At 41.2% G+C, this 26,247-nt stretch overlaps 2 protein-coding genes across 3 annotated transcripts in view; one reads left to right on the top strand and one right to left on the bottom strand.

Moving 5' to 3' along the window:
• The window catches only part of map3k21 (mitogen-activated protein kinase kinase kinase 21), a 30,249-nt gene extending 18,797 nt beyond the window's left edge, over window positions 1–11,452 (bottom strand). For both annotated transcript variants that reach the window (XM_031746708.2, XM_039621677.1), the window contains exon 1: window positions 9,737–11,452. In XM_031746708.2, the coding sequence (XP_031602568.1) occupies window positions 9,737–10,529 (793 nt within the window). In that variant the 5' untranslated portion in view covers window positions 10,530–11,452. The remainder of the gene's footprint in view (window positions 1–9,736) is intronic.
• A 496-nt stretch (window positions 11,453–11,948) lies between these two features.
• The window catches only part of pcnx2 (pecanex 2), a 38,595-nt gene continuing 24,296 nt past the window's right edge, over window positions 11,949–26,247 (top strand). The window contains exons 1-14 of the mRNA XM_031746741.2: window positions 11,949–12,401; window positions 13,767–13,969; window positions 16,058–16,175; window positions 16,271–16,307; window positions 18,241–18,764; window positions 18,853–19,041; window positions 20,419–20,901; window positions 20,990–21,167; window positions 21,244–21,394; window positions 21,524–21,666; window positions 22,053–22,131; window positions 22,401–22,536; window positions 24,152–24,294; window positions 24,547–24,700. Coding sequence (XP_031602601.1) covers window positions 12,249–12,401; window positions 13,767–13,969; window positions 16,058–16,175; window positions 16,271–16,307; window positions 18,241–18,764; window positions 18,853–19,041; window positions 20,419–20,901; window positions 20,990–21,167; window positions 21,244–21,394; window positions 21,524–21,666; window positions 22,053–22,131; window positions 22,401–22,536; window positions 24,152–24,294; window positions 24,547–24,700 — 2,691 coding nt within the window. The 5' untranslated portion in view covers window positions 11,949–12,248. The remainder of the gene's footprint in view (window positions 12,402–13,766; window positions 13,970–16,057; window positions 16,176–16,270; window positions 16,308–18,240; window positions 18,765–18,852; window positions 19,042–20,418; window positions 20,902–20,989; window positions 21,168–21,243; window positions 21,395–21,523; window positions 21,667–22,052; window positions 22,132–22,400; window positions 22,537–24,151; window positions 24,295–24,546; window positions 24,701–26,247) is intronic.

Below are 26,247 nucleotides of genomic sequence, written 5' to 3'. Positions count from 1 at the left end.
GTAATCCCTTACATTACTCGTTACTTGAAAAAAGTAATCAGATTACAGTAACGCGTTACAAGTAACGCGTTACTGCCCATCTCTGCCTGCAACACATATCACCAATCTTTGATTGAAGTCCACCTCTTATGATCTCTTCACCATATTCTAAAGTAAAAATATATAACAATATTTCAAGAAAATCTGCTCTATTTTTTTTTGAAAACATTGAAATTATTATTGCAGATGATGTGGTATAGCACAGCCCAACTAAAAACACTGCATTGGTTTGAGACTTTGATGCTAAATTTATTTTTAAACAGTGTTGAGGACTTATATGGAAAGCAGCTTGAAAATGCAGTTCAAAGGAATAAAAAGCTACTCGAGTAGATTTCTTGTAAGGATCCCACTTAGGCTACGTTCACACTGCAGGCGAAAGCGCATCAAATCCGATTTTTTCGCCCCTATGCGACCCGTATCCGATCTTGGTATGACAGTGTGAACGGCACAAACCGATATTTTCAAACCGATCTGGGTCACTTTCGTATGTGGTCCTGAACCGACACGTATCCGATGTTTTAGAAAGCGACTGCTGTGTGAACGGTCAAGTCGCATTAAATCCGTCTTTACGTCACTGACACAAGACAGACGCCAATTATCAGCGCCGGAGAAGCGCCCGATAGAGGACATCGCGAACGATTTCCTACCATCCGTGAAACTGTTGGGAAGACAACGTTGGAGAAATGTGAACATTTTATTTTTACTGTATTTTCTGCAGATTCTGACAGAAATCTGCAACTATCCTTTGAAGCACCGCTCCTCTAAAACAGCAAAAAGGATCATTATTAGGTCATCTACATTATTATGTAAATAACAAAATAACTTAAAGCAAAAATCTGGAAACATAAAGTCCGAAGTCTTTATATTAAGGGCAATCAGTCAAACAATATTGTTTGCTCTGGGTCTAAACAGAGCGAGTTGTGTGTGACATCTTCTTTTGCGCATGCGGGCCGCTTTGAGCGTTCACACTAGAGAGCGTTTGATGTCGCATTTTATGTGTACTGTGAACACGCAGACAAAAAAATCGGATTTGATCAAAAAATCGGAATTGAGCATTAAGACCTGCAGTGTGAACGTAGCCTTAAAGTCAAACCCCAGGCCAAACCAGCCTTTTACTGGAAACATATTTTTAGATGCAAGTGTAATGTTAATACATGTAAAGCCCTTACATCTGCTCTAATGCAAAAAAAAAAAAAAAAAAAAAAAATCAGTCAATTTAGTATCTACAGACCAACTAAGGCCTATTCTGAAAAGATATTTTTTAAGCAGGACTAATGGTAACCAACTTATTAAACTGCATTGTTCACTGTTCACTAGAGCTGGGCGATAAAGCGATAACGATATGTATTGCGAAATAACTTTTTCTCGATAGAAAAATTAAACTATTGCGATAGGCCTCATCATCTCTTGTCCTCTTAAAAAAAAAAAAAAAAAAAAAAAAAAGAACAGCCAATCCAAATTAAGTAGCGCAGAGCCGAACCAATCACAGCCGCAGCATCACGTCACGTGACTTGTTACGTACAGCACAAGCGCCAAGGCGCACATGTGTATTTGTTTTGCAGCCGTGCAGCCCGGGTAATGAAGGAAAGGAGCCGACTAGAGAAAAATCAACCGAGAGCGTGAGCGAAGGTTACCAAAAAAAACAGATGATGGTTCCAATGCCGGAGAGCTTGTCGAACGGAAGGGCCACAGAAGTTCCGTAGTGTGAAGGTATTTCGCTATTTCAAGTTTGACAAAAACAGAGTAGCGCAAGACTGTAAATTGTGCCGAAAGCAAGTCTGGAAATACAATAAAGCGGTGCATGCTCAATCTCTGACTGAAAGCGCTAATTCGTCATTCGGCTTTTGTCAGACTAAAGTAACTGTTAAAACTGTTTGAAAAGCTAAGCTATACAACAAGGAGAGATTGAGAATTTCCTTTTAGTTCTCAGTTTATTTGATATTGACAAAAGTTAGTCAATTTTGTCTGTTCTTCTGTAAAACGACCTAAGATTTATTTTTAGAATTAATATTTTGTTTCTAAGTGGAATTGACAATTTAGTGGTCTGTTTTGTTTGTTCTATTTTGAAACTTAAACGCTTTAGCGGCTGCCTTTTGTGTAGTTTGCAATATTTGCCTTTATTTATCTGAAACTGAAGTCTCATGTTCCTTAAGTACATCTGCCCTATTGAACTTATTATGGGAAATAAATATTTAAATCAAAACAAGCTGCTGATTATTTCACATTTTACTTGTGAGCAACGGCACATTTAAATCTTACAAATATAGTTATTTGGCTTATATCGTGATATATATCGTTATCGCCTGAAATGAAAAAAACATATCGTGATATGAAAAAATCTTATATCGCCCAGCTCTACTGTTCACATGTCAGTTCAGTGGAAACGCTGAACTGCACATGCTCAAAAACTTAGATGCCAGGAGAAATAGAACCTTTGCTAGCATACTAGGGTGATTTCTTTAAACAAAATAGCCTAACTTGGTCTGTTCACTTGTCTGTTTTCTTGAGAAATATAAACAGCACTAAAAACGCATCATTTGAATTTTCTGATTTAAATCAAGCCTGCAAACATGGCTTAATGAAAATGCAGAAAGGTGGACCTATTTAATAGGGGGTGTGCACTTTTCAAATATTATTGCCTCTTTCCACAAAGGTAACGAAGTATTGCTGAAATCTGGAAATGCTGCTATGTGTAATCTGTAATCATATCATCATTACAGTTGGGTGTCACAAGCATCTGGCCACAGTGTAATAAAAAAAAAATGATTAGATACTGTCCTTTTTATTTCCTTGAACAACAATTGGCAGTGTATACAATTTTATAATATGAACCTCTTATCAGCATTGCAAAGGTCCTGTAATAGTTTGTAGTCTGTGCTAAAGACATCTTTTTTAAAGGTTATATTTCAGAATGTATGTTTGCTCTGTCTGTGGCTTTTTTCTCACTCTTTTGAAAAGAAAATGTTTTGAAGCAGACGACACCTCAGCGCAACTGGAGACGAAAATCCCTCTAAGGCAGACCCCACCCTCAGTCCAACCCCCATTTAATTCCCCTTCCCAACAGTGGATCTTGAGGCAGACCCATGTTTCATACTGGAACAGTGGGAAGATCAGAAGCAGAGCTCCTGTGTTCAAAGCAAGTCCCACGCTTCTTCTCATTGCTTTCTCCCCCTCAAGGTAAAAAACAAAACGGTACACTTTTCGGACCTCTAATGAACTGAAAAACCCCTAAAACACTTGCAATGGCAACACATATGTTATAAATGAAAATAAACAGTTTTGGGAGATGGTGCAGCTTAGTGCTTAGTGTTTTTAATGCATTTAAGGGAATATTTCCATGGCATTTATCTGTTAAATTAGAACTTAACGTCATCCATACCTATAAAAATTCCTATATATGAACACAATAACAATGCCTAACAATCCCATTCAGTCAAGCACAGAACCAGGAATGCTGAGCAAAAAAGTTGCAAAAAAACAAAAACAGCAGCACAGAAACACTTTAATGCATCTATTTGTCTTTATCCTAATGTTTCCTAATGTTTAGGACAAATATTTAGCCTCCTAATGTTTATGTTTTAGCTGTACAGATAATTCAAAATATTTTAATTTAATCATGTTTTTCATTATTCTTAAGCAAACTAATCTCTGTCAATTTACCTTTTTCCATTACAACTTTGGGCATTAAGTAGCTGCCTCAAGACTTGCATAGTAAAGTAGAAAAGTACTCTAAATTCCAGAAGAAGAAAAAAATAAAATAAAATCAAAACCTAGATTTAAAAAAAAACATGAAAAGCTGTAGAGGCGTGATCATTCTAAAGTTAACTTGTGTTATTCAGTAACATACTACTGTTAGAGGTGCTATTAAACAGAAACCATATACTGATGTGCCAGTAAAAATATTTACATCAAAAGTGATCCATGGTAGCTGAGAGAGTTTAAAGCGTGGTCTCCTAACTTGATGTGGCAGTATTTTCGTAACCGTGCCAACTGACTAAGCATGAGCGCAAGGGGGTTTCCTGTAGTAAGCAGAAACAAGGCTGCTAAATATTCAGCAACTGGTCTGTCTATACTGGTGGAAGGGAGAGTGCCCCCAGGCATTCTGGTTGATGGGAAAAGGATCAGGGCTAATGGCTGGTTAAATCCATCTATCATGGTCACATCTCCCTGGGCCACTTGCTCTTTGTCTATCCTCTTCCTCTCCTCCTTTGGGTCTGTAAAAGCTTGAATTAACCTTTAAATAGGCCAATTTAGACATATCAAATGTTTGAAGTATGCAGCTAGTTTTTTTTTTCCTTTCTTTTCTACACTAGCATCTATCAATGTGCTAGTGAGCTACAGAGGCAAATGGAGGGGATTGGTTGATTTGGAAGGCAGCTCTTCTCAGCTGTGGGCCCTTTTCCTTTTCACCCGGCCCTGCAACAATAGGTGCAGTCAGGGAGAGGTCATAAAAAACACAGTGAAAGCATCTCAACTCCTCCTCTCTCCCCTCTGCCCATTCTCTTGTCAGAGAAAATACAGGCAGTAACTGTCTGTGTGTCACCAGGGGTAATTGTGGGAAGCCAGAGAAAAGTTGCCCTGCAACACCTAGTCAAGCTTTGGTAACTTTTCCCTTATATTCTTCTTATTCCAAGAGTAGACTAAGATAACACAAAATATAGTGAAGAAAAAAAAAGATTATCTCCAGGGACACTGTTTCTGAGCTACTTCAACCTGTTTTTGCTTTGCGTTGTGACCTAGTAAAGAAAAACAGAGTTTAAAGAGGTTTCGTCTAAAATGTTGTTCCTACAGAAGTAAGATGGTTTCAAGGGAAGATACCAAAGGCTATTCAAAGTTACCATAACTAACAGTGCACCAAGCTGGTAAGCCATTCCTCTTATTCTAGGTACAAAACATGTGATAGGTGAATCACTGCTTTCTACTTCTGTAGTTTTTTTCCAAATCTATTTTTAGCTCCAGCAAAAACACATTCATGGCAGATACGTTTATTATTCACGATATGATTACAGGGCCTATTTACTGCCTTTCTTAAGCCTGGAAAACTTGCATTTTCTACTTGAATCCACGTATGTTGAGGCATTTTTCCAGCCAGTTATAACCTGGCTGAGAAGCCCATAATTTATGTGTGCAACATACAGCACTGGACATAACAGGGTCGCTTGTTATGCACAAGGCTAAGCACTGAGATCTGGTGGCTGTCACAATATTATCCTTCAGTGGTGTTGGCTATTCTAAATTTTTCACTGCCTGCTACATCTGTGCCACTTTCAGTGTACAGGTCTGAAAGGAAATCCCTCCAGCGCTTCTGTGGCATCTGTCAGGTCTTCACTAATCTACGGAAGATGAGTGTGTGGAGAAACAAGGAGAGGGAGGGGAACACAGAGACAGTGTGTTGAAGTTTAACAAAAGGCTGAGACTGATGGGAGGATGCTGTTGCACACGCTCCAAATGAACTCTATCAGTTTCAATGGCGTTCAAGCATGCATTCCTGGCATACTACTGCTTGCACCAAAATATGTGTGAAACTCCAATGATTATGCGTGCTGGCTCAGGGCCAGGTTTCAGTGTGACTTCCTGCTCATATTTGCTGCTTTATGGAATCCACCTGCTCAAACTTTAGGAAAATTATGCAAGTCATAGTGGACTAGAACGCAAAAAGGGAGGACCTGGATGAATCTAATGAATAACACTAAACAAAGTAAGCACAAGAAGGGTGAAAACAGCAAAATATTCCAACCAAAATTAGCCATGAACTTATCCTCATAAAACTTTGGCATTCTTGACCAGAATTGCATAGATATATGCTAAACCATCAGAGGCCCTGTTTTAGCCAGGCAAAGTCCCTGTCTATTTAGGGGACATACAGTACAAATTACATTTAGAAACCCTAAACATGCAAGTTCCATGCCCAATATAGAGCTACTCTGGAAAATTTCCAGTTCACATAACAAGCCGCAGGGTTGTTTCATAGTAAACTCCATAAATGTCACCAAAACAAACCCTTTTTTTTTTTTTGTGGATGAAAAGGCAGCTATGGTGCACACAGATGTGAGCATGGATGAAGCTAAAGAAGAACTCTATACTTAAATAATAACGCTGATGTTTTAAAGATTAAGAAAACAAAAGCAAATGTTGGCTCAAATGCAGCCACAAAAAATAAGAAGTGGCAAGTGGGAGCAGAATGGAGCAAGGGAAGCAAGGAGGAAAATAACGAAGTAACAAGGGAAACCCCCTCAGTTTGTGGCAATAAAAGAGTACCGCTGCTCTCTGGGAGATTAAATATGAACGGAACAAAACAAAACGAGGGCTTTGAGACCCTCCGAGTCCTAGCCATTCTTCTGGCCACAGTAGCCTAGCAACCGCTGCTTGACCAGTCCATTGTGTAAACGTATGTTAAGCTTTTATCCTCATTAGCAACATTCCTCCCTGCAGGCTGGGATTTTACAGATTAGGTTGAAAAACACAAAGGAGATTGGGCAAATCTTGCTGACTTCCAACATATTACTTTACAGGCTAATCATTGATCAAATAGCTGTATGTTTGCCTGTGTGGAGCATGTGTACACTGCAAGTTGATAAATGACAGGCAGAGAGTTGAGTAAAGCTGGAAAAGTTTAGTGTATACTTGTACTTGTGCAAGTCCTGGCTTAAACTGAGAGAAGACAATGAAACAGTCTGACAGAACAAAATTTCTCAAAATCAACAACTCAAAACACAACAGAATTAAAAAATGACAAAAACTGCACAACAGATATCAAATGCCATTAATGTGGCTCAGTACATCTTTTTAGATGCTTTTCTGATTGACCTAAGCACACATAATGCCAAAGCAAAGAGACAACTGGGAACATTAGCGGATGCAACAACTTTCCTAATCTGGATCTCCCCCTCTTTTTTTGTAACTGGGAAAACAACCCAACACGCTCCAGGGTGCCATTTTTCTATTTGTGTTTAGGAGAGAGTCTTTTGTGAACTTGCTACCCTGGTTCTAAACAAACACATACAGCGCCATTCACTCTCAGTTTATTTAGATTGCACTTTATATTGACTTCAGATTTTCAGACTTCTGAAAAATCGACTATTGGCATAATTTTCTGTCCTCTTTCTGTAGGCATTGCTTATTATTGTGCTCTTCATTCAGCTATGTGGTAGAGGTCTGAGCTATTGTGAATTCAGAATTTCATTATACCTCAACTTTGCAGAAACACACTAATCAAAGTCTCCTAATTTTAGTTTAAACGGTCCTCCTTTAATAAAAGCCTATGCTATATCTAGGTCACAGTGAAGTGGCAGGACAAACATAAAGAGTTGCGTTAGCAGCACTGTGCCTGTTTGGAGGAGTCTGTTTGTGTATGTTCACCAAACATCCGATTAGCTCAAACAGTCTAAACAGCAGTTAAATCCTTTCTCTCCATCTGCCCTATAATTAACACAAAGCTTCATCCTAAATAAGACTGCTTGAAGGGTGGGGCTCTTCTACACTGTTCATAACATTTAATCAGGTGTGTCACATGCACAAAAATACATCAACATCATCAAACGCATTTCAAAATAATGTGATGATTATGTTTTACTGATGGCTACGAAAGCTAGTAACTTAATTCTTTTTACAGCTATATTCCAAATTATTATTAATAAGTTAACAGTATTATGAGGGATCCATGGGCAACATTGATTATTAATAAAACACACCCAAAACAACGTCAATTATTGAAATTGCATACCGGTATATTGAAAAATATGTATTTGTAGGAAAGTGCTCTTACACACTGGTATGTTATTATTGTAGCATTTCACAGTGCTCATGGGCTTTTATCCATCCACCCATTGTCTTCTGCTCGCCCTTATCAGAGTCGGGGGGCATCGCAGCTACCATAGGCCAGAAGGCGGGGTATGGGCAATACAGAATCACAGGTTAACTTAACTCTACTAACTGCATGTCTCTGGACTGGACTGTTAGAGGAACCCACAGCTTACTTTTTAAAAGGTTTTTTTTTTATTGCCATAGCAGACAAATGCCTCAATTAGAGCACTTTAATACAAATGTTCTTACTTTTGCCACTTCCCTTTACATTTGCCATACTCTTAGCCTTTACAGCATGCCACCGCAACATACCACATTCCTCAAGCGTTTCTGTGACTGGGAGCCTCTGCATGCCTGTGACCAATGAAGTAGATCACAAGATTGTGTGGTTGTCACATCAGCAGAGAGAAGTGTGACGTTTATCACAACTTTAGTGGTATCTGCTAACTTCAAACCACAGAGAGACCCAAATCAGCACATTTTATATTAAGTAGTTTATCATAAAGCTGTTAAAAATTATTAATACCAATAACTGAAAAAATTTGGAATTGATATACTTGCACCAGCAGAAGCAATAACAACATATACATGGGATCTGCATACATGGGGCTTTGTGCATCACAATCCTTTTTAAAATCCAATCACACATCCTGACCTATGATTATGGAGGATCTCGTATGCATAGATTTCACACGTTTTGTCCCCGTGTTCACACACTGGCTCCCAGAGCTGGAGATAAGAGATCAGTGCACTGGAGCTGTTCCCCACATGGCCCAGGGTTGATAAGCGTCTCCGGTCACAAAAGGGAGAAAAAGTGCTGGGAGTCAAATTACACACATAAACACACCTGAGTTGAAGTGAGCAGTCTGTGTCAGTGGGTATGCGAGTTAGAACCTTTTTCTCATCAAGACCTGTCCATTCATTATTCAGTCCTGGGAAAGTTCTCTGGCCTGTTGTCAATTACCAGTCCATGGTGGAACTGGCACAGTTGGCCCAATACACTGTACCAAGCGCAGCTAAATGAACTGTTATTTTATAAAGGCTCAAAAGTGAGACCTACTCAAGATTTTTTGTCCCTAAACCAAATGTTTATAGCAGTTGTAGTTCTGTTGAAAATCCATTGCGTAAAGGTTATATTTATTAAAAAGCCTAAACCAGACTTTCATATGATTTCTTTTTCCACCTATGAACTTTGCTACTGCCAGGTGGTGATGAAGGACATGGCCCGATAGTGTTGACAGATTGTGTCTACCTAATATGTTTGTTAAATCACTGAATTTATTTGAACAGCATTTCACCTGCTGGTGGAGAGGGGGCTGAGAAAGCAAGTGCGTGTGTGTGTGTGCGTGTGTGTGTGTTAGTCAAAGGATAAGGAATGAGTGAAGAGGGAGCAACTCAGCTGAGCAAACTGACTTCATTTCACATCCTCTTAATAGCATCCCCCACCACTTCATACACCACAAACTTCTTAAGCTGTAAGACGTCATGAGTGCAGAGCAGTACTATGGCAGCTGTGGTGAAACTGGGGAATAGACAACCTCATATTGCAGTCACAATGCAGTGCTTCCAAATAACTAATAAACATACATTGAACCTTTCTAAATGTGTCATGTGACTAAGGAAATGGTAAACTATCATTACTTGTGTGACAGGTTGGTACATGTGGAGTTGCAAAACAGCGTTGACACATATTCTGGGATGATAGAAACAAGAAACAACTGATTTAAAAGAGTTAGTTAACACCTAAAGAGTGACAGAGCAGCATGAAACCAAAGCATAACTAACATAACATAAATGACTAAAAGATGAAGTGCAAAATATCCTCCTGCAAGTTATGTTACCTCAATTTATCTGTCTTAATCACAAACAAACACACACATCGATCTTTGCTTACTGTTGCTAGACTTCAGGTCACGATGGATAATGGGTACCACGGCCTCCTCGTGTAGATAGTGCATCCCGCGTGCAATCTGCACAGCCCAGTTGACCAGGATGTGTGGAGGGATCCGCCTTCCGGTCAGCGCCCGGTTCAGTGTCCCGCCTCGGGCATACTCCATGACCAGGCACAGGTTGGGCTCCTCCAAACACACCCCTTCCAGTTTAATAATATTGGGGTGCTGCAGCATCGAGAAAAGTTTAGCTTCTTGTTTAACACTGGCAGCGGTTGCCGTTATGTCTTCATCTGGGTCCTGCCGAGCCGCCTTCACAGCGACCTCCTGATCTTTCCATGTGCCCCGGTAAACTTTACCAAATCCACCCACGCCTATGATCTCCTCTAATACCAGTTCACTAAAGGGGATCTGGACGGGCGAGCTCGGGACTCGCTCTGGTACCCCCGTCGACACACTTGTAGCTGGGAGACGGTATATAGCAGGCTGATAGGTGACATAATTGGAAGGGAAAATCCCTACCCTGTGGTTGATTTTCCCTGTCCACCATCCCTCGTCCCCGGAGATCGCAGCGTCCTTGGACAGGACCTCTACTACATCACCTCGCCTGAGGCTGAGTTCGTCCTCGCCGCTCGCCTCGTAGTCATAAGCAGCTGTCCACAGGGATCGAGTCGGGCACAGCGGGGCAGAGTGAGCCCAAGCCCGAACTGAGGGGGACTCTGCCCAGGCATGTTCCCCGGTCCCACCGCCGCCCGGCCGCCCTTCACCGTTTGGGAAAGCGGCCTGCGAGACATCCATTTCTCGGTGGCCGTAGCGGCACCATAGGGTGCAGCGCTTTTTGGACAAAATGAAAACTTTAAAAAGGTAACTTGTAACTTTTTGAAATCCTCATGCTGTCACATCTAAGACTCCGATGAAAACAGAGGAGGGGGTATCCTTGCGCAGTCCACGCCGTGGTCAAACTGTGTCCAAAGTCCCGTGGGAGAGCGCGTCTGTATCCACGTCGCCACTCCGGTAGAAGTGTGAGGGTCAATAACTAGCTAGCGAGGTTGCTGGCTAAGTTAGCCGAAATACGGGTTAGCTAACGACGCTTTTTTAAGCTCCTGGTTAATGCCAGTAAAGCGAAAAATAACAATTAACTGCCAAGCCAATTTAATTTAAAGCTATCACAAAACACTGTCTGGTTCTGCTGAATGCTAACGTGAAAAGGCTAAAGTTAGCTCTCAAGTTACCAAGTTTTCGCAGGTGCCTCAAGAGGTGCACCTGCAGCGTCCATTCCGACCAAATACGGAGAGGCTCCGCGGAGTAGCTTTCACTGTGAGAGTCTCTAGTAAATCTCATATAGTCACCGAATAGCGAAACGGACAGTTCGTGTGCTCCTTTCTGGACTTTTAACTGGAATTTCAACTGCATTCCAGACTTCTGGCTTAGCGGGTTAGCTTAGCATAGGTCAGCCTGATGGAAAAGTTGCTCCTCTCCACTTTGAGATCGGTTAATTCCAAAGTTTATTTCTCCTTCGGTGATGTGCGGAAAAAAACAGCCAACGGATAAGGACTCGGGAACCACAGTATATATCCTGTACTTCCACACAACAATACAGGGAATAAAATATGAAACGGAAAAAAATCCGTCAACTTTAATCAAAACAAGCCCCCCGCTAACGTTGTCGCCAGACGGAGTCGGACCCAGCAGTGGCTGGACAGACGGTCAGGGGACACGGCTGCTGCTCTCGTTGCTGGCTGCGCTGCACTCTCATTGGTGGACAACCTGACACGTGACCAAAGCAGCAGCAGCAGGGGGGAGGGGGAGGAGTCACTGTAGGAATGCATGAAGAGAGCGCGCCTTCAGGGAAATTATAACGATAGTGGACCACAAAAAGACACGTGCACATGCATAATATAATATAATATAATATAATATAATATAATATAATATAATATAATGTTTTGCATGTTTGCACCCCTGTACATTATTTTTAAACGTAAGCTCTATAATCTTTAAGTACTGTGCGCAATTCATGGTCTGTACATAGGATACAAATACATTGTATGTAATGCACAACGTGGCTTGATTGATGTCGCAAAGTGTTTGACTGAAGGTGGAACTCGCATAATGGACAAGGATGGATATGGAGAGAGGAGGAGTGAAAAAGACAGAAGGGAGGGGGTGGTCAGAGCTGCGCATCTGTACAGGCAAGCTTGAGAGGAGAGAGAGGAAGGAGAGAGACGAACAGGACAGGATGATGAGGACCGCGGCAGCAGCAACAGCAGCAGCAATGCACGCATCGACACTGGGATGGGAAACGGCAGACGAGAGGACAACGCTGAGGAAGACCGAGCCATGAAAGGAAAGACTCAAGAGTCGAGCTGCGTCGCGCCAACATGGAGGCGTAGCGACAGTAGCATGCATGATTAGATAGAGGAGATCATTTCATTGTAGCCTAGCAGCACCAGCATCATCATCATCATCATCATCAGCCAGTCCAACCTGAGCGGAGAGGAGGGGAGAGGAGGGGAGATGGGCTCACAGGTTGTGCAAACCCTGCGTCAGGGGGTCTGGGCATCCCTGACCGGGGGCTGGTACCACGACCCGGACCAGAATAAATTCAACAACTCATGTCACCTCTATCTGTGGATATTTCTCCTGATGTTGCCCTTGTCTCTCCATCTGGTGAGTTTTTATTGAGGAACGTGACGTTCAAGGCCGTGCGTGGGGTGTAAGGTGCCCACACTACCTAGGTAAAATTGTAATAATGCCCCTGTTTATCCTTGGGAGAAAAAAACAACAACCACAAGCTGTAGGAGAATGGAATATCATGCAATGTGTTGTTGCAGCTGATGGAAACACTAGGCCAGGAAAAGGGCACTGTCGCAGTATTTTTCTCCCGCATGCAGTAAGTGAAAGCATGGCTGCCCCTGGATGTGACAGTGGTGGAGCCAGAAAGCGTGAAATGTGGTTCACTAATATTTTCATGCCATGGGCTTTGATAAAGGTGCGACACAGGCTACATTACTCCCAGTGACAATACACGGACTGATGATGCTTCATGCTATATGGTGATTGATAGAGGCAGAAAGCCTAGTTATATATAGTCTCGACTTTTACTACAATACAATACAATACAATACAATACAATTTGACCCCTTCTTCTTTGAAGGGACATCTTCAGTGACCTCTGTGTTCCTGCCATACAGTTTACCTATAGGTCAAACACATTAACCTTAGCTGTGATGATGCTGACTCCACCTGCTTTGTGAATAGGCAACGAATAGGAGACATTATGGCAAAACAGTGCAAATACCGAAAGGGTAATGTGACTTGATTGTGGAAACAATGGCAATGGCAGCTTATTGTACACAGAGTATATTTTTGTAAGCAGTTTATTAAAGATAAGATATTGCTGATTATATCTGTTTTGCTACTTCCAAAATTAGCCAGTCACATATTTTAGCTATTAAGGCAGATGGTGATGTGTGACTGACACCTCAGACGGTAAGCACTTTGGCACTGATTCTATATTAAATTGTTGTTGCTGACAGTTTCTAGACTGTGTGAAAACATCCACTGCTTCCCCTGCAGAAACAACACAAGCTTTCTGAGGGAAGGTGTTTCAAATTTCAAGTTTTTTAGCATTTTTTGTGAAGGTCGTATTCAGCGCAGGATAAATGATGGAAGGAAGTTGAGGGACAATAGCACAAATGCTCCTGGTCTGTAAATGTAAGCTGTAAATCGGCACCTGCAGACATTCAAAACAGCAAGAACTCTCTCTGGGACATTATGACTCATGATTGGCATGATACTTTGTCTTTGATATTCCTGTTCTTTGCTATGGGCAATTTCTTCCCTGTGGACTAGTAAACTTTATTAATCTACCAATATATCAAAATCAGATCTTGCAGCGTGTTGCAATACAAATCAGAAGAAACTGGTGGTGCTAAAGCTTGAAGCATTAAATCAAACTCTGTCCTGGTGGAGTCAAGAGATTCAGGAAATGCTGATTTCAATATGACTAAGCTCTTCTTTTCTTCTCCACAGGCTTTGCCTCCCACTACAATGGCTCTGAGCATCTACTGCTCCTCCATCACTGTTTTCTTCGTCCTTATCAAGCTCGCCAACTATCGGCTGCACTTGATGTTCGACGAGGGCGAGGCAGTGGTCCGCAGCAGCCTTTCTGACCTCAGCAAAGCTCAGGAGAAGAAAAGTAATGCCTCAGATTCTTGCCTGCCCCCCAGCATCAGGTAAAAACCAAAAACACAGTCAGTGGGATAAATATGAAATAGCTGCAAACATATAACTACCAAGAAATAATTTTCCTTGTGCCTTGAGCTGCTCCCCTACTCGGATAACCAATACAAAATCTAGGCCAGAGGTATAAATCCCTAATGACACAGCTTAATTATTAACATGAAATTATACATTTAGGCTTGAGACCCAATTTTAAAATAATACCACCAATACTAAACATAGCCAAGGATCACTCTCCATTTTAGTCCCGCCTGTCTTTCTCTTTATGTGTCTCTGTATTTTTCTCCCTCTGTCTGAGATTGGATTACTTTCATGATCAAGTGTCTCAAAGTGGGATGCACTCTCTCTACTTCATTTCAAAGACTCAAAGTACAGTTTCGGCAAGTGAGCGAGCTAATGAGGAGAGGTCAGTGATCTTCAGTCAGCCCCTTCGCTGAGACACTTGATCTGCACGGAGACAAAAAAAATCTTGTTCTCTGTGTGAATGTGTTACATTTAATTGAGTTGAGATGAAAAAGGAAATACAAACGAAAATATTTCTTTCTACTTCCTCATCTGTAAGAGTCAGTGCGTTTTAGAATTTAAAATACATGTAATTACACTGACGTAATGAGGTCCATAGACTATCTCTGTCTCTGCTAACTTATGTCAACTATAGATTCCAAATCAGTTCTGTTTTATGGCTTTTACATGTGAAACTTCATATAAAATCGTAGCTACCAGGTTACATCTTGGCTATCTCTGCCTCTCTTCTCTTTTAGTGTCAGAGCTACAGGTCTGCATGTTTGTTTGACAAGCAGCATGCATACACACACACACACCCTCTCTCTCTCTTCAGTTACATTCAGAAAAAAATCTGTCAATGTGGCACCTTCCTGCAGGGTAGTGCGGAGGTGTGAGCATATTTATTTGTATTTCAGAACATACCCAGTATAAAAAAAAAATATCATATTTTACTTCTCTGATTTTCCATTAATGCTGCTCCCTCTGTTCATTCACCTTTTATTTCACTCGACTACCACTCTGTCTCTCTCTCTGTCTCTCTCTCTGTCTCTCTCTCTGTCGGGTTTGTTGAACTGGGAATGAGAGGGCAAAGTGTGATGTTGTGTTTAAAAATGTAATCAGCCATTTCTGCAGTACACTTTAAAGCTGTTCCCAAATGGTCTGCTGTGAGGCAGAAAAACATCCCTTCTTAGAGAAAAATCAAAAGAACTCTGGACCTGAACTGGGGGCAGCAAAGTATACTTGATTGTGTGAAATACATACGCTTGTCGAGCTTATTGGAAAGCAAAAGAAACTTAAAGGCAACACTCTTGCAAAGGGGTTTTATGCTAAGTCTAGATGCTTTGAATGGGCTTCCAGGATTTCCTTAGTTTTACAGTACAGTCCAAAAGGGACTTAGAATTTAGAATTTAGATGACAGAGATACCGTTTAAGGCAGATATGATGCATGCTGAAAGTTTGATTTGCCCTTTGGTAGACTTTGGGCACAAAATGTTAATCAAGCAGATTTTTTTCTAGCAATTGTACATATGACCTTTAGAAATGTTTGGCTTTCAGAAAGTCCTGACCCCTGAGAAGGGACTTTTTGAGGGTAATATATTTCTTTCAGAACTTAATTTAGACCTCTTAGACCTCTCTGTGGCGGAAATCCTGAGACGCTCTTCAAAGGTTCCCTTTCTCTAATTTTAAAGTATTGCTTATCACAAACAAAGCACTTCAAAGTATTGCTGTTTCTTATGTCTCTGCACTTTTGGATCCCACTCCACCTCTTGGTGACCCAGTTCATACAACCTCAGTAAATCAACAGGTGATTATGTGTTTGCCATTAGGGTCAGTCTGTAAACAGCTATAAAAAATAAACAAAAGAATGTCTTTACATCAGTTTTTAGAGTTTTCCTTTAACTGCAGTGGGACTAAAATTAAGTTTTAATTCATTTACATGTATAAAGCAGTATATTTGTGTGTTCTTTATTCATCTGTATCTCTAACCTGTACAGCACTGTATTTAAAAAATATGCTACATTATTCACATTCTTACTTAACTGTGTCTGTTTTCATCCAATGTCTTTGTCCGTTAGGAAGAGCAGCACAGTCCCTGACAGTGTTGCCATGACTACGTTGGCTCGGAAGCGTCCCAGTTCAGTGATCCAGGTGACGGTGAAACAGACTGAAACTGACCCGGGACTGATTGGGGTGGTGAGAGAAGGTTTAAATATTAACACCTGGCAGTGTGAGGATACTGTGTTATGTCTAAATTGTAATCCCAACCTTCTGAATTGTCCTCCATACAGGACTGCTCAAAGTCAGATGAGGTGAAGACCGTGGAAGGTAATGCTAATCTAAGATACAGATAGTTAACTAATAAAGGAAAAAAACATGACAAATGGACTGGTTCTTATGTAGCACTTTTCTACTCTAACTGAGCACTTAAAGCGCTTTATGCAACTTGCCTCATTCACCCAATCATACAAGCACTTTTTTCTATGCTTTTCCTACATAAGTGCTTTCTATCTAACATTCACACACATTCATACTCCGATGGATGCATCAGAACTTGGAGTTAGTACCTTGCTCAAGGATATTTGAAGTGCAGACTGGAGTAGACGGGCACCTCAAATGCAAATGCATCCCCCTTTTTGGGCAAGAGGAGAGACGGGTGATATGCTCCAGCGATTTTATTGATCTACTCTAACTATTAATCAGACTTTATACAGACATGAATATTCACCCGATGTAAAAAGTCCTTAAATATGTAAAACAGGACTTAATAATTTTCAAAACTGGTAAAGGGTCTGTCTGAGCAACCTGAACAACCTGACCTAACCTCAGGCTAACTCAGGCTAACTCGGGCTAACCTGCTAGCCTGAGGTTAGAGTGGCTGATTTTAAATGAAGCCAGTGTTATTTTTGTAAATTGCATTAAACTAATGTAGGAGCAAAATTAGGATTGGTATAACACTGCAAAGGAAGCACTCCTTAATATGTTGGAAAGAGGTGTTAGATGTGGGCTCTTCTGTGTCACCCCAACAAAGACTGAATTAGGTTATTCCCAAAGGATGTGCTAAGTGATGTTTTTGAATTGACCAGAAACATTTTTATGGCTGATTGGTTTTCCTTTCTTGTACTGATCCAAGTATGCTGAGGTTCATTAGTATCAGGTTCTAGATTAGAGGCTTTGATACCAAAAATATTAACAGATAACAAAAGGGTTACATTTTTAGAAAGGTAAAAAAAATCAGCTTCAAAATGACCGTCGTCAAAAGTTTTCATACACTCATCATGGGCGTGGATTTCATGGTATTTGGGGGCTTTTGATGATTTCTTTGAACTGTTCTTCTTCTAGGGTGGAGTGATTGTAGAGCATACATCTTTAATGACTTTGAAAGCAAGATTTGGGTGCATAAGTTTGAACTTATTTGGGATTTTCTTTCACTCACACAGAGTCAAATATATACTCCAAGGTTCCGATATATACATAAACTCACTTAAATGTTTTATTAAGTGTTATCACTGGGGTTTTGGGTGGGGGTGGCATATTGACTGAAAAACTTCAGTCAGACTGACACTAAGTACAAAGTATGAAGCAATGCCAGCAGACTACCTTGTGGTTATTTCGGATGTTAAAAATGGCACAAACAATATGACTAAGAGATAAGCATGCAAAAACTGTGTGAAGACAGGATGCAGCAGTCCAAAACTGCAGTTCCACATTTAACCCTCATGACAGGTTCATTGTAACAGACCTGTTTCCTGTTTAGCGTGTTGTCAAAATTTGTCTGCGCTGGAAGAAAGCTGTTCCTCTCCCCTACTGTATTGGATGGCTTCTTACACAATCCAGGCCGACAACTTCCTCCCAAGGAAACACATCACAGAGTTAGCAGCCAGCCAACAAGAGCAGCTGACTGCTTTTAGTAAATTTATGACCTAATGGACTGGTGATTAGTCAGAGCCCAGTCAGCTGATTGAAAAAAGAAGAAAAAAAAAAAGAAATCCAAATCCTCGGATGCAATGCACCAGATGATTGTGCAAAAATGGTGCTATTTGTTTTTAATAGTAGAAGGATGAATCTATAGCTTCTGCAGTTGATTTTCCCCCCAATGGGAAGATATATACCTACTTTAATAGTTTGAATTGCGTGTGTTATTGCTGCAGCCAAATAATATGGGTATTATACTATTTCCACTGTAGGATTTAAAGCTTTATTGTGGCTTTTATTAATATTATGCTTTAAATCAACAAATTGAATTTGCATTTCATTCCAGAGAAAGACAGAACTGCTGCAGAGGAGAGGCCTGTGGAGGGAGGCTTGCAGCCAAGCCCAGAGCCATCCCCTGATGATCTCTCTAGCCCCAATCCCGACCAGGCTGCCCCCCTGCTGCAGGCCCAGCAGAGGCCCCCATCCCAATCTGAAAAAGAGGAGATCCAGCCTGAATCTGCGGGTGGGATAGAGAAAACTGATACAGAAACAATTGAAACTGAACCTGTGAAAGAAGGGATAGACATTAAGGGATCTTTGACAGGGACTGACAAAGAGCAGTCGGAGCAGGAAAGGACAGCGGAGAAAGAGTCAGAGCAAGACAGAATAGAAGAAAAAGACTCTGAGGACAAAGAGACTGCAGATAGAGAAATAGCTGATGAAGGTTTGCCTTCTTCCAAGGGAAGTGAAGATGAGAGTGAGGAGGAGAGTGAGGGGCATAAAGAGCCCTCAGATGCCAACAACAACTCACTGGAGACTCCCCATGAGGACCAGGAGCATGTCATTGATATCCCAGAACTTCCTACACAGGTAGACCTTATAAAAGAGTAGGAAGACATGTTTGATCAATTTGAATTTGAAGGGCCGGGTTATTACGAGTATTTTTCTTTATGAGTAGGCTGTGGAGGAGACATACTGTTCTGATGAGATCGAAGTGGTTCTGGTAGACAACTCTGGCCCCGGACCTGTGCCAGCTCACTTGGACGACAGCGACACCGTCAAGATCATCATCACTATGAGCTGTGATCCTCAGACTGCTGCTCAGTTGGAAGAGAGCGTCAAGCAGAGTCTTTTGGAGAATGCACAGGTCAGAATCAAGTACTCAGTTTTATGACATAATGTTTTTTTTTCTTGGTGTTGTCCCTGTTTTACATAGCTTTCAATATGTTAAAATTATCTCATTCCACTGCCCAACTGTACTGCATCACGGTGACTTCATCATGAACACCAGCAATATTTTTGACCTGTAGAAACCTTGGCATCTCTCCTGGGTGTTAAAATACATCTTTGGTCAGCTGAAAAGAACTGTAAGAACAGATGTCACCAGAGCTGAACTGAGGTCAGAGGAAGAGGTTAAGTGTTCGCCTGTAGATCCAAAAGACTTTCAGATATACTTGAAAATGACGTCTCATGCGCCTTGAACCACTCTTTCACAATTAGAGCCTGATGAATGCTGGCATTGTCATCTTGAAATATTCTCGTGCCATTAAGGAAGAAAAAAAATCCTGGTCATTCAGTCTTTTCAGGTAGTCAGTTGACATCATTTTCAGGGGAAATATCATTGCTGAACCTGGATTTGACCAACCCTAGATCATAACACTGCCCCCAGCGGCTTGCATGTTAGGCACTGGACATGATGATGGGTGCATCACTTCATCCACCTCTTCATACCCTGGTGCACCCAGTCAGGGTCACATTTTTATGCTCCCTAGCAAACCAAAACCTTTTTTTCTGACTAGCCTCTCTGATAAGTGGTTTCTTTAATGCTCCACAGCTATTTAGTCCCAATCCCAAAGTTATCTTTGTGTGGAAATGCTCTTACTTTCACGATTAAACTAACCCTGAGAGCTGCTGTTGGTTTTTTTCACAATGTGATTTCAATAAACTTTTAAGTGATCTCTGTTCATCACTGAAGATGTTTTTCCAACACATTTCTTTCCAGAAGATCGTGGTTCACTGCTTTGCTTGCAGGTTTTAATAATGTGCTGGACAGTTATTAACTCAGTGTTAGTAGTTTAAGTATTTTCCTTAGTGGTTTGTTTTAAACCAAGCTCCTTCAGCACTCTCAGGTTCATGCTGTAGATGACTAAAGATAGTAGTAAACAGTATAAAAGCTCATTTTTTCCCAGTGAAGTCAGACCTTTATTCAAATTTAATTTGATTGTGTTTTTATTGGATTTATTTATTCTTTTATCTACTTTGAAATTGTGTACCTTTACTATTTTCTCATATATTTGTTTGCTTCTTAGCTGCTGTATGAGACTCAAAGTGCAAAAGAATTTGACAGTGTTGGTTAGGTAGACATATTTGTAAGTCTCCAAATATATGTGGAAGATCACATTTTGTATTCTGTGTGTGTTATAGTGTTCAGTTTGTTGGCTGTTAAATGCTGTCTGATTTATGTCAGAGATGTTGTTACGTTCGAGGGAAAGTACAAGTGACATGTCTCTGTGTGCCCTGCAAGGCTCAGAAGGATGCAGGAGAAAGTCACATCAAAATCCCCGTCATTACATTCGACTCCCCCGAGGAGGAGAAGCAGGAGCCGGAAGAGAGAGAGGAAGTGATCTGCTCAGAGGACGACCCCACCCCGAAACAGCACATGACTACAAGCCAAAGTGAAGAGTTCCACTTATGCAGAGAAACCACCAGCTCTGAGTCCACCATGCTCGAGTGCCCAGATCCAGAGCAGAAACGTCTTAGTCTGCAAATCACCACTGACAGCACACCTAGTCCACAGCTGACAAATGATAACAGCTCGTCAGGTATCGACGTCCACTCCCACCCAGATGACACGGACCCTCTGGAACCAAACGTGGACTCACAAGGGTTCCTGCGCCTGCCCCAAACTCTGGGTCGCTACGGACCTGGTGGGAGGACTCACATCCGAGGGCTGAGCATGGACAGCGGGAAAGATGCAGTTCTGCTTTCAGACCGCTCACACAACACGGTTGATAGATTTGCCCCCTTGTTTTTCTGTGTCCATTTTGGAAATGACCACCCATTAAAAAACACAAATATTTCTCATTGTCTGTCAGGCTACCATGACCAGTTCCAAATCAGACCTGGAGGCAAAGGAGGGCCAGATTCCCAATGAATCAAACTTCTTGGAGTTTGTTTCCTTGTTGGGATCCCTGAGTACCAGAGGGGGAGGTGGCACTACACAAGAAGAGGAGAAGCCAGAGCGCAAGGAGGAAGTTGAAGCTACAGAGGAAGGTAAAGAAAGATAGATAGAAGAAAAAGGTTGGAAAGGTTCATTTGATTAAAATTATTTCCTTTAATCCATGTACAGAAAATCAAAGTGCAACTTCGAAACAAGATGAAACAGTAACCAATAGCAACACTGACAACAAACCAGAGAGACCCAAACCACCCACCAGTCTGCCTACCAACACACTACAGGCTATACCACCTACACAGATCCCAATAGTCTCTCCTGACAGGTAAGCGTTCCATTAACTTCTCACATGTTTCAGCTGATTTCACACACACAGATATAAGCACATGTTTACAGCACTTATATAATCTAATAGCATCCAGGATCTCTGGCTGATTCGGTTTCTTGTCTGCAGTCCACAGACAGACAGAGAAAAGGATCCGGATTACGATTCCCTTCCTTCGCAAACGTCTCAATCTGAGAGCTCCATGCTGCAGGTCATCTGCAGACCAGAGGCTACCAACAAAGAAGAGGCCTACACCTTTCATACTGTACACCGTAAGTAGCTAGTCTTGTCCAGCATTTAGACTGCCTTATCTTTTTGTTAGTTCTTAGGAATTTTATGTGTTTTATGCAGGAGACAAGTGATTTGCCTGTAGTCGCAATCAACAACCATGTGCTGTTAATACCCTCAGTCAGTATCTGGGGGGGCCTAATAATATTATGATCTTCTGTGCAAATACATTGTGTGTGTGGGAAGCATTGCCAGCAGCTTCCCCCACACACAATGATAGCAGCTTGTAGATTATATGACAATTTCCTGGAATGGCTCCAAGATTTTCAGCCCTTCAGTCTCAGATGGCTGCAATGCTAAACAAATCCAAGCTATTATTATCAAAATAGAACGTGTCTGACTAGTTCAATGTGTCTGTTTGTGTCACCAGGAGACAGGCCTCGTAAGCTGTATGCAGAGAGAGCTCTCAATCTGCCGCTAGGAGCAGAGCTCATTACTGGCAACATGTGGTACTGCTGTTATAGCTTCATTCCACGCTCCACTCGTCACCCTCTTCATCTGCCTACAACGAGTTATCTATTATAAATAATTTTTATTTTTCGGTTGTTTTTTCCCTGCTTTCTCTACCTGCATGCTGTCTGTAACTGCTCCCATGAGCTTTTCTAAACATCATCTTACCTCAATGCCTGTTTCCATCCTCTGCTAAACCGTAATCTCTGCCTGTATAATCAAGTATATTCCACATACTCACATCAGCCTCCACTATGTGTGTCTTCAGTGACCTGCTGTCAACTTCCTCCAACTCAGAGTGTCAGGACGGCCTTGTGGGCGGTCACAGTGACTGCCCTTTCCAGCGACGCATCATCCCTGCACACAGGCTTCGGCCACGAAGGACGCACCCCGAGATCTTCCAGGTGTCTGTCTCCTTTTTGTATATACATATATATATATATATATATTTTTGCTTTGCAACTCAGTAGCATCAAATTAATAATAAATCTGATATGAAAATAATCTCAAGAAATGTTGTAAAGGGAGTCAACAAGAAGCCTCTAGCAAGCAAAAATGAGAATAAACAAGGTTATAAAAGGGGTTTGTAAATGTTTTATGAGGAAACCAAATGATGTGAGATTGACAACACATCTGCTTCCTTCTTAAAAAAAACTCCTGAGGTACTTTAACCAGGTGAAGAAATGAATCCATTGATAAATTTGTCAGTTTTTTTTTTAATCCAAGTACTTAACTTACAGTAACTCTTAATATAACACACCAAATCTGTCTGCCTGTTTCTCTATAAACTCCTCCTGTACCATCAGGACTCGAGCAGCCACAGTTAGCGCACAGTCACAACTTAAATACTTGAAAGTTCATATCTATGTTAACTATTGGGATGTCATCACGTTGCTTAGCAACCACCTACCAGCAGGCTAAAGTGACCCATTTGTAACATTTATGTACATATAAAAGCACAATTTTAATTGCACGAGAATAGGATCTAATTTAGCAGATATTGAATTGAATATGCAACCAGTTTTGATGTCTTCAAATTCTGATTTTTATTACCACATTAGACATTTTAACTTATGAAGTCAAGTGTTGTGTATTTACGAACTACATCAAAAGTTTAATGTTGGATGAGTAGCTTTTTTCCAGCATGTAATTGTATGCGTTCTTGTCACGTACGTGTTATTTACATGCATAGATAACCTATAATAGATGTAAATGTGCGACCATTATGAAAGTTATGAAGTCTCCTGTTACTCCATGGGTGTATATGCAATTGAACAAAATCGTCCATACCAGTTTTTCATTACACTTCATGACTCATTTTTAGAAAATGGATGGTTGACGTGATCCCTTAATCATACATACATCTAAATTAAGTTTGTTGTACATAAACATAAACAGTCCCATATTTATATGCTATTTGCCACCACTGTTGTTACACTTTTCTCAGTGTGGTTACTAGTAATAGTAAGTCATCCATCCATTTTCTTAACTGTTTATTCAGGTAGGATTGCTCGTGCCATGCTCACTTAGGAGGAGGAGCCTGTCAGCTGTAATAGAGTGAGCAGCGGTTACACCCTGGACAGGTTGCCAGTCTGTCACAGGGCTAAAATCACATATAAACAGCATATATTTTAAAAAATATATATTCTAAATGCACATTAGAATGGCCCACTTAACTTAGCTAAACCCAATTAATGTCTTGTCTCTGTCAGGCTGTAGTAGTAGCAAGAAGATCAATCCTGAATCAGTCTTTATTGCATCTGGACCCAGACGAGCAAGAGTGACATAAGCTGTCTGGATCAGTTATAGAAGCTGAAAAACCAAATTCACAGATTTGTGAATGAATCGGTACTGCACCTCATTTTCAGAGATCTGATTATAAAAAGACTGCATTTTGAATTATGCGGGATCATGTAGGTTTCAAACAGCAGACTGTTTTTGTTTTCTGTATTATTGCACTGAAATTCCAGTCGGTGTAAGCTGCTTATGTCTGTGTGCATGTGTGTGTGTATATGTCAGGAAGAGGATTCTTTGGATGACTCATCAGAGACGTCCACTCAGGAGAAGCCGGCCAGGAAAATTTATTACAAACTCAAACTGTTTCCTGGGAAGTGGATCAACATTTTATATGACCGACTCACGCTGCTCGCCCTTTTGGACAGGTAACACACAAAACCTGCTGCAAGATCTTCCAGCTGTTCGCACTTTGAAAATAAAATCTAGTTTACATACAGAATTTTACAGATGAGTTTTTGTATGTGACATTAGTATTTATATCTCCTGTATCCTTCACTATGTTGAACATTGTTCAGCAGCAGGTCTCTCTTTGAGTCACTTATTTTCTTTGCACTCTTCCTTCCTAATAAGGTATCAGAGGCTCTGCTGTGACCTGTCTCTGCTTTTTTTTATAATAGAAACCAGGATGTTCTGGAGAATCTAGTTGCAGTCTTCATGGCCTTCCTGGTTTCCTTTCTGGGTTTTGTGCTTCTCAACCATGGGTGCTTCAAAGACTTCTGGATCTTCCAGTTCTGTCTGGTCATTGCCAGCTGCCACTATTCATTACTGAAGGTAAAAAAGTCTTCAGTCCAGAATAAAGATACTGTATATCAAACTGAGGGCAAAATCCAACACGATATAATTGCCACATTAATAGCTACAGCTTGTGCTGCGTTTAAGGAATAAAGTGTGAGGTCAAAATGTTAGCCATGGGCACTAAATATAGACAAAAAGTAAAGCTGACCTCAGACTTGCCAGTTCCTGTTTGCTCCCACTCACTTCCTCTCTGTTGAAATGCAGCAAAGCCTACACGCTAATTTAGTCAGTCAACTGCCTCCAGGGAGAATATTTAGCCAAATATAACGAAATATGATATATGCAGAAACAAGGAAATGATGACCTACCTCAGACACTACCGTAAACTCCCACTATGTTATGCTGCTGTCATAATTGTTTCCCAGCATATTTTCTCGTCCATGAATCACCCTCTCGTTATGGTGGAGAGATTTGTATGTCCTGGTGATCCCTGGAGTTATGTGCTATATAGGATCTCCCAAGGCAAACAGCCCCTGAGTGAAGGGCCAGATTAACTGTGATTCATAGGATCTCTATAGAAAAAAACAACAGTGGACTGTGTTAACTTTACTGGATTGGGGATGCTAGGAGCCAAGTCTGCTGGAGGAGCTCATCAGTGAGTGTCTGGTGGCCAGGCCTTACCCATGTGGCTCATTCTGGCCTATGGGCCAGCCCTCCTGTTGGTCAGGTGGTAGTCAAAAGCAGAGGCCTTGGTGTTATGCTGCTTGGTGACTGAATTAATGTGCTTCTGCCAAAGAGTGGCTGGGCTCAGCCTTAGAGACAGGGTAAGGAGTTTGGTTATTTGGAAGGGGCTAGGAGTAGAGCCACTACTTCTCCACATCAACAGGAGCCAGTTGAGGTGGCTCAGGCATCTGACATGGATGCAGCCTAAGTGAGATGTTCCAGGCATGTCCCTCCCTGCAGGAGATTTCGGGGCAAACACAGGACACGCTGGAGAGATTACATCTCCCAGCTGGCTTTGGAATTCCTTGCTGTCCCCCCAGAAAAGCTAGAGGAGTTGGCTAATGAGAGGAAGGTCTGGGGGTAAAAGTAAAGTAAAAGTAAAATGTATTTATTTAGCCCTTTTTAAGGCAAGAAAGCAGTATTAAGTGCTTTTCAGACTATCGGTAAAAAAGACAGCTAATGTGAGGTCAAAATGAGCACACATGAACCAAATAAAACAACCGAGAACACAAAAACATGACCCTAACCTGAAGAGAGAGTGTTAAGCTATTCCACAGTCTTGGTGCTAAGATATGAAATACACAGTCCCCCTTAGTTTCCAGACTAGTATGTGGGATCACAAGAAAACCTCTATCTGAGGACCTAAGGAGCCAGCATTGTGAATAGGTGGTGGAGTAATTTGATGATATAGGTGGGGGCTTCACCCAAGGCCACAAAAGTAAGAACCAAGGTTTTTAACTGAAACCTAAACCTGACGGGAAGCCACTGCAGGTGCTTTAACAATGGGCTGATATGATCAAAATTTATGTGTGTGAGTTAAAAGCTTTGCAGCAGCATTTTGGACAGATTGAAGGAAATTG

The sequence above is a fragment of the Oreochromis aureus genome, linkage group 13 (genome assembly GCF_013358895.1).
Source record: "Oreochromis aureus strain Israel breed Guangdong linkage group 13, ZZ_aureus, whole genome shotgun sequence".
NCBI lineage: Eukaryota > Metazoa > Chordata > Actinopteri > Cichliformes > Cichlidae > Oreochromis > Oreochromis aureus.
This window is presented reverse-complemented; position numbering and strand designations above follow the sequence as displayed.